This window comes from Molothrus ater, chromosome 16 (assembly GCF_012460135.2).
Source record: "Molothrus ater isolate BHLD 08-10-18 breed brown headed cowbird chromosome 16, BPBGC_Mater_1.1, whole genome shotgun sequence".
In the NCBI taxonomy this organism is placed as follows: domain Eukaryota; kingdom Metazoa; phylum Chordata; class Aves; order Passeriformes; family Icteridae; genus Molothrus; species Molothrus ater.
Genome location: NC_050493.2, coordinates 173872 through 187806, shown reverse-complemented (window position 1 = coordinate 187806; position 13935 = coordinate 173872). Strand labels below are relative to the sequence as shown.

The following is a 13935-nucleotide window of genomic DNA, read 5'->3' as shown; positions in this document are numbered from 1 at the left end:
CGCCCCGCGCCGGCCCCGCCCCGCGCCGGCCCCGCCCCGCGCCGGCCCCGCCCCGCGCCGGCCCCGCCCCGCGCCGGCCCCGCCCCGCGCCGGCCCCGCCCCGCGCCACGCCGGACGGGCGGTGTGTCGGGCTGGGCCTGGGGCAGCGCTGCGTCCGGGTTCGGGAGCGTCCGGGTCCGGAGTGGGCGCCGGTAGACACAAGGTACGTCCGGCGGCCCCTTCGTCCTGGCGTCAGGACCGACTCCTCGTTACTTGCGCTTGGCGTGCAGTTTGTGCCGTCTGTGTTTTTCTCCGTGCCGGTTCTGGGAAGGGCGGAAGGTCTGTCTGGGAAGGGCGGAAGGTCTCCGGGGCTTCGCCGGGAGCATACCCCTGGGCCCGTCCCGTGCGGCGGCTCCGGCTGGAACCCGCGGCCAGAATCGCTTCTGTTTCCTGGAGGCTGTTAAATGCGAGTGCTCCTTTTACAATATTTTACACAGAAAGGTGTAATTCTCCGAAGCGTTCTTCCTGCTGGACGTGCTGCGCGGTAGGCGCAGCAGCCGCGCCTATCCCCGGCCCGCGTTCCCGACCGGCGCCGTTCCCGGCCGTGCCCAGCCCAGGGCTCGGGCTGCGCTCCCCGTGTGCCTGGAGGCCTACGAGCTTCGGACCGGTTCGTGCTGAGGAAAGGAGAGGTTTCTCGTCAGAAGGCATTGCACGCTGCACGGGTTTTCTTTCCAAGGTTTGATGTAGAATCTGTTGGTGAACATTTTGCTTTGCTCTGTACCACTTGTCTCACTTTATTCAGCGTTTATAGTTAATGCTTTAAACTAGAGAGTAAGACAAGATGTGCATCAGTTTTAAAAAGAGGCAGCCTTAAACAGGGAATGATGCTTTAGCTGTACAATTGCAGCAACGGTGCGTTAAGCAGTCTTGTTTAATATGACCTCTTGGTTTGGGCAGGAGTTACTCTTTGCACATAACAGTTTTGCAGATTATACCTGTTAATGAAATGTGACCCTAATTTTCTTAGAAGGCCAAAAGTTAGTACCATTTTTCTTGATAGTGAATGAAATAATTCTAATCACATCGCATTTTTTTCAAGAAACAGAAAGTTAAGTGATTAAAGCATGTAGCTTATGCCAGTAACCGTGTATATCTGCTTCTAACCCCGACAGAGATTTCTTTCCTAGTTTTGGGGAAGTGACTTATGTCTTTGCAAGTTACTTTCCTCAAATATATCAGACTTACTAAGCCAAATATATATTACAGAGTTTGCTGTAATTTTAGTATTGTCTATATGTGTTACCTGCTTTTTTAAGATTGGTATTTCATTGTCTGGTATAATGAAAAACTTAAGAGGTAACAGGCAGAAGAGCTGTGGATGTTTTAAAATTTTCTGTCTTGCAGTTTCATTAAAGCACTGGCTTCACTCCATTTTCATCCACATGTGCAGATCCATTCTTCCATGTGAAGATGCTTTTCGTCTGCCATCTGCTCATTTGGACATGCTTATGTGGTTCAGGATTCTTTGCCAGAGTTCCAAGAGTTTCTTGGAACTCCAGTCATGTGGCACTATTACCTAACAGTGGAAAGCAAATGCTTCCTCTCTTGAGAATTCCAGGAAAAAGGGAAATTAAGGATTTTTATTTTTTTTATGCCAGAGCAGTTGGCTCGTTTTTTTCTGAGCAGCAGCCAAGGTGCTTGTCTTCTTTTTAAAAAAATGTATTACTGTGCTTAGTCACATTTCATCTATTCTCAGAATATTAATAAACTCAGCTCTTGAGTAATAGTTTTCTCAAGCTCTTATGAGAAATTTGTCTGTCATGTTTGTTCTTAGTAAAGAACTACTCGATGAGCAATAACTGCCCCAGGGAAGGTCACGGAAGAGTCTCCATTCTGATCTTCTATTTTGACTAACAATGTCCTTATCCCTTAACTTCTAAGATGGACATTTTCAGACAGACTCACCTCTGTCAGACACATGTATTGTGGTTCTGCTGCATGGTTGGTTTGGGGAAGAGAGTATTGAACCACCATCCACAAATACCTTACACTAGTCTTTTCTACTTCAGAATCTGACCAGCCTTATGCAGAACACCCAATACTATTCACCAAGAGAAGGAGATTCTCCTCTCCTCTCCTCTCCTCTCCTCTCCTCTCCTCTCCTCTCCTCTCCTCTCCTCTCCTCTCCTCTCCTCTCCTCTCCTCTCCTCTCCTCTCCTCTCCTCTCCTCTCCTCTCCTCTCCCTTTGAAATAAAAACTAGTGTACTACCCAGGAGCCTTACAGGTATAAACAGAACTGCTGAAGCTTCAGGCAGCGAGAACACCCTGTCCAGATATGAAAGTTAGAGAATTCCAAAAGCATGAGAGGAAGGGACCAAAGGGTTGTGTCCTAACAATGTGCTGCTGAACCAATATTATCCCGCTTTATACTGAAAGCAAAGCCAAAAGCATATTAGTTAGCATGACTTCACTTACAAATTTACCAGAATTTTAAATGCATGATATCCGTTTGTAGTTATATGAAAGCTGGTAGCTTTATCTTAGACATTAAGTAGCTACATTGGTAAAATATCTTGGGGACACTTGCTATTTTGAAGTCTGAAATTAATTATTTCATCTGTTTTCAGTTTACCTAGACAGTTTTGCTATGCTTAGGGACATAAAGGCTGCATTATTTTCCTTCTCCAAAGTTGTTCTGGTTATATAATGATTAGGTATGTGTTTTACAACTTTTTAATAATTAATGTTTTAATGAATCTGCATTCTTTTGGAGCAATGCTCAGAGTTCTTTGCTAAAATTCTTTTTTAAAGAGGTGATACTCAGATTATCGAGGTACTGGTGATAGGACTTAGAGAAAACATTTTAGTCAGTAGATTGGACACTTCATTCTTAAATTCTTTTACTTATCTGAGTGGAATCATAGGGCTTTGGTGACAATGTCACTGATTTTGGTCTAGTTCTTGCCCTTTTTTACCCTTTACATACTAGCAGCCATTCTTTTATAGTAGCTAAAGAGAGTAGCTCCACTGCCAATGTCAGTCCCTTATTCTCCATAATGAAAATTTTGCAGAAAAGTCTTCTAGCTCATTTATGTTCTCCTTATTCTTTTACATGTCTCATTCCATGAGCTAATTTTAGGGGCCAGAGGTGGGAAATAGGTACAGCAGGGAGTCTGAATTCTAATATCTAGCAGAGTGATAGGAAAAACTACGCCTTTACCTTAACTTAGACAGGGATGTAAGCTTATTATGTTTTCTGTTGGCAGAATTGCAGCACAGTTTTTCCTACTGAACCTGACAATTATCAATAATGGCAAGACTCCCAAGTGCTGCACCATATATCCGGTGGATCCTTTTCTTTTCATATACAACAAATGAAGGTATGTTTGTCTATATTTTAAATTATTATAGTTAAGTTTTTCTTGATAGCATTTTTCTATGACCACTAGGTAACGCTGTTACCACTAATTAACTGCTATAAAATTTGTAGCTTCAAATGTCAGAAGTATCCCTGTACTAGAAAAAAATCTTAGATTTTTGGGTTTTTTTAAATCTTTATATTGACCTTTTCTATGCGGACAAGAAAAACTAGAAATTTGCAGAAAGGAGAAGCAGGTTTGGAAAGCCGCGTCCTCCTTCCCCAGTATCTGGTGCGCCCTGGACGCGCCAGCGTGGGCCGGGTCTCGGCGTAGCCCAGGCGGCTCTGCGGAAGCCCCGGCGTGCCCTGGCTGCCGCGGCGTGCCGAGGGAGCCGCGCCCGGAGCCGGCCTGCGGAGCCGCTGCCGCCCTGTGCTCCCCACGGTCTGCAGCGAGGCGCCTGGGAAGCGCGCCCGCCTGGATGAGAGCAGCTCTGGCTTGCCCTGCCAGGGGCAGACAGGGGACGGCATCTCTGCTGTGTCCCTCGCCACCCTTCTGTCAGCCTGCAGGTGCGTCGAGTCTGAGTGCTGCTGGTTCCTTAAGGATTATTTCATGAAGCTCAGTTGGCAGAAGCTGACTTCCCATACCCATAAACATGGGTTGTTTTCATTTCATCTTTTATGATATTTGATTAAAAATACTAATGAGGTATATATATAGAGAGATATATATAAATACATATATATATATATACATACATAGATATATAGTAATGGTTTTCGATAATGCATTTTTATTTTCTGGAAAATGAATCTCACACTTTGCTTTCTGTATTTTTTTTAACTAGTTCCACAGTAGTCTATAGTTTCTTAGATCTCATTTTGTTTTATAAAGCAAACCAAAATAGTTAAAGGACAATTTAAAGTACCCTGTCTCTAAAAAAGAAAGTTTTTTAGCTACTATCTTACGTACTATGAAATAGTGCAATTTGAATTAATGAGAAGGATCAAGGTTTGCAAGAACACATTGGCAGGATTGTCTGGTGTAGGTAATCCCACCTTTTCATTTCCCTAAATTATCTTTGTCAAAGTTTAATTTTATTGTGTTTTGTTTGGGTTTGTTTGCCTAGTTAACTATGCGTTTTAAGTTTCTTCAGCATTGTGTACTCTTTGAGGATCAAAAAAGAAATTCAGTATTTAAGTTCCCTCTTTTAACTATGCAAAGTCAAAACAAACCCTGTACTGTATATGGTTTCAAAAGGAAATTCTCAAATATCTGAGCTTTTTGAAAAAAAAATGGTATACCAGAGATGAAAAAGTGAGAAGGTGAGAGGAAAAGAGCAGAGAATATAATTTAGAGTTCTGAAAAGACATGACAGCACTGAATGGCAAGATAAAGTAAAACTGTTAGTCATCATAGCTTAACACAGCAGGAAGAGCTTAATTTAATTGAACTATTCTTGAAACTGCAAGATGATTAACAGATTGAAAAATAACGTCATTCATCTTTAAGGGCCTTAACTTGATAGTACTTATGTTAAAAGTACATTTTAAAGTGAGAAAAGGAAACTAGCAATAAAATTACAAATGGCAACCAAATATAAACAACATCAACAGAGTAATGATTATTGTAAAATAAAAAGCAGTATGACTGTTAAAGTGTTGCAGAAGTTTGACTTGCTGCTTTTTTAATGAGTGTTAAAGAATTGGATACCATGCAGAAAAAAAAAGGAAACCTAACGTGGTACTGTCATCCAGAAAGGACATAAAAGCAATAGTTCTTATCTACAGGATAAATATTTAGCCTTTGTAACTAAACCAAAACATTTTCGAAGGATTGGAACACTACTGAAACCATGAATCACAGTAAGTTCTAGGTTTATAAGCAGTCAATATACCAGACAACTTAGAATCCAAATTTTATAGATCCCATTGTGCTATATATCATATCCACTAAAAGGTATCTGACCATCACATTTTACATTTGCAGATCCTGTACTGTATTAGAGTATGCAGAAGTTGGATCATAGTAAATAACACAAGTGGACTACAGAAAAGTAGAGATCTAGGGAAGATAAAATGAAATTTGGTACTTTCAGCAAAAACGGCATGGGATGAATTATTGAAATTTAGGTACCTGTTGGAAGGAATAAGCCTGTGAAGCAGACATGGCTGAAGGACAAAAACCTTGCAGGATGTGAATAGTTGGCAAATGTGTCTTGAATTTGCAATGTAAATGACCAGCATGCAGAGTTGGTAATGTACTGGGCTATGTACACAAAATTTGGTCTTGTATAATTGCCACGAAAACCTTCTAGCAGAATCCCTTTGGAAATTCTCAGATAATCTTAATTAATAGGATTCAAAAAACCAGGTATTTTAATTTTTTTACAGGAGATTGACATGTAAAGCAGAAAAAGATTTATATTTGTACAGGTTGTGCAAGAAAAGTGAGATACTGTTTTTATTTACCTGTGAAAGAGAAGTCAAACATCAGAAAAGGCAAATAATTGTCTTTGATGATAAAAGTATTAGCTATTTCTAGCTATTTTCTTATAATCACATTCCAGGGTCCAGTATCAGGGTTGGCACACTGTTAGTCCAAATAACAACGTGGCATTACTGTCACCTAGCTTCTCTTCTGTTCTGTGTATCACTCTTGTGGAGCACATTGAAATATAGGAAAGTGAAGCTGGAAGGGATAATGAGGATTGTGGATTCACTTTGCACTTCCAGTTCTAACAAAGATATTTTGACCACTATATTCTATTTTTTGGTTAAATACAGCCGGTGAAAATAGTTATAAACTTGAACACTGGAATGCAGAGACTCTGGGCTTTTGTATACCTCCTCAGTGCCTGGCTCAGTGTGACTTCATCACTCCTCAGTCTTGAATGCTCTCATAACAATGATGAGTAGAAGACAGAGCAGGAAGTTCTGAGTGAAATGAAGTATGGGAAGCTTAGAACCTTTTACCTTAGTTGTAGGTAAAACAGGAGTCATGACTCTAAGCAGTGATCCTGGTCTGACTCTGTTAATAACCTGCATTTTGGCTTTTGTATTTAATGCTGTTTTAATGTAGTGTCATTTAATGCTGATGTGTTTTAAATAGAGCTATTGCAATCAGATTTTCTGTTCTTGGAAGTCTGTGTTGGCTGAAATGTGCCTTTCTATGTCAGTATTACTACTGCAGACTTCTCCTGTCCAAGACCATAGACATTGTCTCCAGAAAGGTGGAGACGGTCTGAGTGTCTGTTTCTCTTTCCATTTACCCAGACACAAAAAATAGCAATGTTTTCACTTAATTTGTAGAGGTGTGGCAGCTCTGTTTAGATGGAAAAGTTAGTATTTCTGCTTAGTGCAATATAGTCTTCTGATTCTCTTGCTTCTCATTGTATGCTGCTTTCCCCTAGTTTTGACTGCAGGACACATACAGGAATTTGCATGCTTCACTGACTATGACAAAGAGCTGGTTTGTCACTGGAAGGTGCCTGCACAAACCAATTGCTCCAAAGAATTCGTGCTCTACTACAGCAACGAAACTTCTTCTGTGTCGTAAGTGTTTAAGATGTTACACTGCCATTGTTAAGTTTTGTATATCCTATAGCCACTACTGGCTTTAATTTCCTCCCTCTACTGTGGGTGTGTGGGACAAAATGTACTTCAGATTATTGCTCTTAAAGGAAAATGGATTCTTTCCTTTTAAGTAAAATGGGTTTCTGCAATTAACAGCACCCTCAGTTCAGCGGTCTACTCTTCTGTAGAACTTTCTGCTTTCTTAGGACAGAGCATGGATCAAGTCCTACTGGTGGGAGTGGTAGGGCTCTTAGAAGTTTACAGAACTTTAACTTCATGTAAAATTTTACCTTCTTCATGAGAAGTCTTTCTTGATTCACTGGTCTGTGAAGGTCAGGTGATTGTCTCTGCATACAGTGTAGCTCCTTGTTCAGGCACAGACTGTTGTCCCGTTCTGAGCAGGGCCAGTCATCATCTCTTACACAAGAAGATGCATCTGGGTTCTCCTTTCCCTTGCTGCATGATTTCACCACACCAACATTCAAATAACATTGCTGATACTCTGCAATAAACCTGTTCCTATACTAACAAGCCGTTAGTATCTTCCTTTAGAAACTGAAGTGTGACAAAGGGTTGTATATGGGATCAATACTTGGCCTTTCTGTCAAGTTTTTAATTTGTGTGATACAGATATCCAGTAGGTGGCTAGGGAGGGTGGGTTGTTTGAGGATCTCAGTTTTGTTTTGGAAACATTTCTGAGAACTGACTTGTCTCAGTTCTGATTGGTTATACATGTTGGGAGACTTGATTTCACCTTTTCAAGGAATAGTGTGTAACATTCTCTTAAACATCACATAATTTTGTGCCTGTTTTTCAGAAATAAATGTGTTCCTGAGAATGAAAAAGACCGTTTAAGGTGCACTTGTACAATATATCCGGAATATTTTGTATTTAGCCTCACATATATTCTAGCCCTACAATTCAATGGCACTGATTCGTGCAATTACAGTGTTACACCAGCCTTTGTTGGTAAGATCTTGTTTACTTTGTCACTGGTGCATCTGGTTCAAGGCTTTGCAATCCTAGCTAATTTCTCATTCATGTCCCCAGAACAGTTTTTGCTTGTCAGAGGTGCAAAATGCTATGCTAGCTTAAATGCGAAATCCATTTGTTTTAGAAACCTGATTCTGGATTAGATTCTTCAGGAATTAATGTAAGTAATGGGGAAGGCAGAGAGTGATTGTTCCTCTAGCTGCACCCTCTCAGCTGCGAGCCAAAAGGAGTTTGGGGACTAAGATTATCTTTAGTGCCTTTTACTTGTGGCTTACAAGAGGAAGAGGAATCATGCTACTTTCAGTTTCTGGAAATAAGCTAGGTTATCCCTGCTGAAATTCTTCCTATTCCTATCTCTGTCATACTCTGATTTTTCATGCTAGTTGAATCATGCCAAATGAGCAGGAGATTTTTTACAGCAATTCCTGTTGGATTTTAACAGTCAGTGATAAAAAAGTTAAAGAGACTGCTCCTAAGCAGGACAGAGTTCATGTCTCCGCCTGGACCCCCCAGTTTGGTCAGAACAGTGTGCTTGTTGGTAACGCCTGTCACCTTACACTCAGAGAAACCATTTTCATACTTTAGGCAGGCCAAGGAGCTGGTTCTCTTCAGAATACTTGATTGATGCTGCTGCTTATCTGCCAAATAAGCAGAACTCCACATTGATTTTCAAGAGACAGGGAGCCAGGACAGCTTGGCTGTGATGTTGGAGCTCTGTGCCCACCCGGCCTCATAGCTGCTCCTGTCAGGGCACAGGCTGTTCCTGTTTCTCCAGGCTGAAAGCTGCATCCAGTGCACCAAAAGGCCGTGCTTGCAATTGGTTCGGCCAGCTTGAGTAATCAGTGCTTAATGAATACCATCAAGTTGCTCAGGTTCAGCCTCTCTATTCTTGTGGTACGCCATAGTGAAAAGGGCTAAATGCATTGCCTGCAATGATATTCTGGTCTCTGGTGAATGCTTCTCTCTCTGCTTCTCTCTATCAGTGCTCTCCCATTACCCTGTTCTGTATTTTTTACCATACAGTTAAGCCGAGAGCCCCCAAAAATCTTACCATTGAGAAAGCTGAAAATGGTAATTTCAATCTGAGTTGGGAGGAGAGCTACTCTCATCCATCCTTTCTCTCTGGACAGCCAGTCATCTATGAAGTGAAATACTGGAGGAAGCAGCACCCGACAGAGGTAAGAGACACTCAGTCTCTTCATTTTCTATCTCCAGGGCTTAAAGGTTTAAAAAGTCCTCTAGAAAGTCACTTCATTAATAATAATGTAAGGGCCAGCCAGAGCACAGTGATTCTGATTACACACTTGCCACAGTTCACTTTGCCCCCAAGATGGTTCAGCTGGGTGTCAGAGAACTGAAACTCTTGTGACTGCCACCCCAAAATGGTCTGCTGCTTGCAGTAGACAGGGCAGAGATTGAAAATACAATGCTTCTATTCCCTGAACTTCATTTGCTCCTTAGACATCAGGAAGCTGGAGGTTAATGGCTCTGTGGGGCAGGTAAGTTCTGAATAATTCAGCATTTCTGGGCTGGGCTGCTTCTGGTCACAGAAGAACATGCATGGTGGCAGGTAATAAATTCCACCTGCCAATGACATGAACTGCCAATGGCAGTATCATACACAAGTCATTCATTTGTTCATTTGTGAATGGTCACTGAAACACATAACACTATTGATATGTAGTTGCAGTCACTGACCCTTCACCCTATAAAGAAATCCAAGTCAACTTTCTCACTTTCTTTTCAGGTTTCTGTAAAAGCAATTAACTACCAGGCAAAAAGTTTTGAGATTACTGCAAGCTCCTTGAAGAGAGGCTATGATTATGTTGCAAGTCTCAGGTGTAACTATGTGGACTACCCAGCCTACTGGAGTGAATGGAGTGAAGAAGTTGAATTTCGCAATGGTAATAGTGTCAGAAATAACAGCTTGGTAAAAGGATGGTATACAGTCTTACATACTCTGCTGCTCTCTTGGAGGAGAGTTATGGACTCACCATCTTCATAATTTTGAATGTAATGTGAATACATCTGTAAAGGCTTCCAAAGACACTAAACATAGATAGGCAACTCCTTGGGAAACTAAGGAAGAGAAGACCAGGGGAGGTTGGATTGCTTAGCCTTGTGAAAAACAGGCTGAAAGGAATCTATTTATTCTCTATAAATATTTCATGAAGTAGACAACAGGGAAGTAGAAGAGGTATTTGAACTAAACAGCAACATTGATGTGAGAGCAAGTGAGTATAAATTATATGTGTGTGTGTATATATATATATATATATATGCTGCAAATACAGCAGTATTTTAATAGAGGTAGGAGGGTTTATAAAAGCCCCTGAAGAGCAACAGAGAGAACAAGAAACATAGCGGCACTACAGTGACAATGGTAATGCATGGTAAAGCCCTTTTAGGTGCTGTGTGATAGCGCCTTGTACCTGAGGGCTGACAGTGGCCTCGCAGTGCACACTGGCTCTCCCAGCTCCTGCCACACCCCGTAGCTGAGCACAGCACCTGAGCCAGGTCTCTGATGCACCACACACCATGGCTGCTGGCAGCTGTGGGGGTCTGGTTTTAACGTGGTGGAAGCTTAATTTTACATCCTCTAAAAGAGCATTTTTTTGAGTTGCAGAAGAGCAGCAAATAATTTGGTATTGTCAGTGCTTGCATTTAGATGCACATTCACATGTGGACATTTGCTTGTTTAACAGATTACCAGGTGGAGGCTGAAGACATTCTGCAGATGGCTGTGCCCACATCCTGCATACTGATCATGGCAGGATCCATAATTTGTTACTTCTGTTTCACCAAGTAAGTATCCTGCTTTTCACAGAGTTTATAGAGTTTATACAGATATCAGTATTGCTATTGGTTAGACAAATGTCTGGTAGCACAGAAATCTAATGTTTTGGGTTTTCTCGGCACCTTTATCTAGCTGTCTGTGAGCAGAGGTTTTATAAACACAAGTCAGTTTTATAAACTCTGTCATTTTCTGAATAGTCTTATTAACTTACTACAATAGGTTTATTATAGTAGGGGTTGTCAGTTCTGATCCTTGGTCTTTGCTGGAGTTCAAGTAAGGATGGCTAAATACATTTATTTCTTTCAAAAACTTTTAAATGGTAATATGAAATTTTTAAATGGTAATGAGATCTTGTCTATTTCACACATCCTTTTAAACATGATTAGAAGAACAGGTGACTGTTGCTGTGCAGAGCAGTCACATACCAAACATACAAACATCTTTGTACTGGTTTAATGAAAATCAGGAGATGCTCAAAACAAATACTTTCTGTTGCTGCAGTGCAGATGCCTAAGAGGGAAAGGAGAGCAGAAGAGAGAAATGTACACTGGTTAAGCCCAAGTACAGTCAAAACAAGTTATTTTCATTCTTTCCTTGCAGAGTGAAGAAAGAATGGTGGGATCAAATCCCAAATCCAGCAAAGAGCCAATCGGTTGTAAAAAATGTCAAGGTAATTTAAAAGCTTTGCAAAAAATACCTTTTCCTGATCATCAGAAGTAGAATACGTAGTAAATTCTATTGTCTGTCTAGTGTAAGGGATACTAAATACAGTTCATATGTGTCCTAAATCCCATTTGTATCTTTATTAGTTTTCAGTTTTGTGCTACTTTGATGAAATTAAGTTCCCGTTCCAGGACTTAAAGCAGAGTCACATGGAACAACAAATGTAAGTAAGATTAAAAAAAATCCTCTGCTTTACAGCATAAAATTGTTTCCTGTACTATAAACATTAACCGTCCTTTCCTTTTGACTTCCAAAAGCAGAAGTTGCAAGAGCTGTCTGGCTCAAAGTTTGTCAAGCCAAAACTTCAAGGGAAAAGATAACATCAGAAATGTTGAGAAATCTTGCAGTTGCCACAGCAAGTCTGAAGAGTGGTTGCCAAAAGGCAGCAGTGCAGTTTTAACCCCTGATACAATACCAGTTGAAGAGTGTATAGAAATCTGTGTATGTTTAACAGACAGTGAAACTGAGAGCCAAGAAGAAACTGGCAACCAGTTCACCATGTTTGAGCCTTGTGAGAGCAGCATTGGTGCTTTCAGAGAGCACCCTGAACACAATGAGTTACTAGCTAACATGTTTGATGCACTCCTGGCAGATGAAAATAACATGGAAGACAATAAAGGCCCAGACATCCCCACAGCTGAGAGGAAAACCTTAGAGAACATTGGGTCTGAAAATCCATCACAGCAAAATCCAAAAGAAAGTGTAGCCCAGAGTCCGCAACCGTGTGACATTTCTCATACAGCTCCTCTTTTCACCAAAGCCTCTCAAGATGACTACAATTGTAGTACAGCCAGCAAAGAGTCAGAACTATCAGAAGAATCCTTTGAATCTGGATATCGGAGCTCCAGCATAAATTCTGCTTCTCTGGATGCAAGAGATCTTCAACAAATGGTTCATCAAAGCTGTTTTCTATGTCATTCTGAAAGTGAGCTTGGCTCTTGTGTCCTGACCCAGGAGTCTACAAATAAATCATTGTTTGGAACTGAAACAGACAGAAAAAACAGCCCTGCAGACAAGAGTTTTGATACCCTTGTGTCTGCATCCATGGGGTTGTGTGGTTCTGCCTACAAGAGCTGTGACACCCTTTTGTCTCCATCCCTGGAACCCTGTGGCTCTGCCTACAGGAGCTTTAATATGCTTGTGTCTGCATGCAAGGAACCAAGCAGCTCTGCATACAAGAGCTTCAGTGCCCTCATGTCTCAGTCAATGGCTAACAGTAGCCTGACTCTGGGCTTTGAAAGTGTGCCTTCCTTACCACCTTTGAGACAGTTGTCAGAGATGGCCAAATGCAGCTGCAGAGACCAAAGGGCTCAGCCTGCTAGCAATCAGATGTGTTACAACAACTACAGATCTCCCAGCACTGAGCTTGATTTTCCAAACACCTGTTCAGAACATACTGATTTTCCATCTTTCTCCACACATGTAAAGGAAGGTGCTTCAGCTTTTCTTTCAGAGGAAGAAATGCATAAGCAAGTAATATATCAAAATGTTCGAAGGAAAGCTGATATAATTTCTTGCCCCATTGCACCTCAGCCATCTGGCTATCAGCCTTTTGGTAGCGTAGGTAAATGTAATGGTCTATACTGGGACAGTGACAATGAGGTTATGTCTACATCACTGTATGAATCCTTCATTAATCGGTGCAACAACCTGAATGAAGCACCACCAGATACTGCAGTCTATGAATCTGACCCAAGGATAAAGGATGGTGTGTGTTTGACTGTTCAGGGTTCTGACTGCACCACTGCCCCGGGTTTAGCATCTAGTGAGAATGACACGCAGATTAGTGATGGCAGCCCTTGGATCAACAGCACTAATGAGCTGTATGGTGATAGCAATGATGAAAATACCAGCAGAGATGAACAGCTGTTGCATTTGTTAGAGATGAAGTGTCAAGATTTAAACAGCAGAGAAAGAGCTACAAAGGCAACAAAATGGAGAAGCTTTAACCCTACTGGGAAAGTAATGCAAGAGAGTGGTGATAACAGACTAAATGACTAACTTCCACTGCCACTCACACAACCACTTGAGGGAACTTGGAGATGCAGGGGGAAGTGAAGAGGTGCTGAAGCATGCAGACAGGGGGCGGGGGGTGTGGCTCAGGAGTCAGCTTACCAGCATCACTGGACAGTATTGGGCTAAGCTTAGAAAGAAAAACTGTAGAGACCCTGGAGCTCCATGGCTCAGACAAGGTGCTACCTAATCATTTTGTGAGTAACTCCTATCCTTCTGTCTCTCACACCATTCACAGTGAGGACTCCAGACTGGCACTTGCAGTTAAAAAAAAGACCAATAGAACTACTAGTGGAAAACAGCAGGAAAAATGAGAAAAAAATGAAACTTTTGCGCGAACCCTTGCCCAAGAGAACAACTGCTATATGGAGGTAGCCTAGCCACATTTGCCAAGACTGAACTAGTCTTTGGAAATAAACTGTATGGCAAGTTGAATTGTTGCTTGTTATTTCAATTGAAATGTATACATTTATTCTCATTTAGAAACTCTGCTTGTATT

The 13935-nt window shown here is 41.4% G+C and overlaps 1 protein-coding gene across 3 annotated transcripts; it reads left to right on the top strand.

Moving 5' to 3' along the window:
• The first annotated feature begins 119 nt into the window (after window positions 1-119).
• IL4R (interleukin 4 receptor) lies at window positions 120-13871 on the top strand. Of its 3 annotated transcripts, none has more exons than XM_036392370.1 (11): window positions 120-202; window positions 477-715; window positions 3246-3359; window positions 6748-6889; window positions 7728-7879; window positions 8927-9081; window positions 9651-9807; window positions 10609-10708; window positions 11301-11370; window positions 11510-11586; window positions 11684-13871. In XM_036392370.1, the coding sequence occupies exons 3-11, from the start codon at window positions 3290-3292 to the stop codon at window positions 13422-13424; spliced, it is 2664 nt and encodes an 887-aa protein (XP_036248263.1). In that variant the 5' UTR covers window positions 120-202; window positions 477-715; window positions 3246-3289; the 3' UTR covers window positions 13425-13871. The 3 variants fall into 3 exon arrangements, with proteins under 3 accessions (XP_036248263.1, XP_036248262.1, XP_036248264.1); XM_036392369.1 differs by having other exon boundaries at window positions 11681-13871; XM_036392371.1 differs by lacking the exons at window positions 120-202; window positions 477-715; window positions 7728-7879 and having other exon boundaries at window positions 3250-3359; window positions 11681-13871.
• Window positions 13872-13935: the final 64 nt, after the last annotated feature.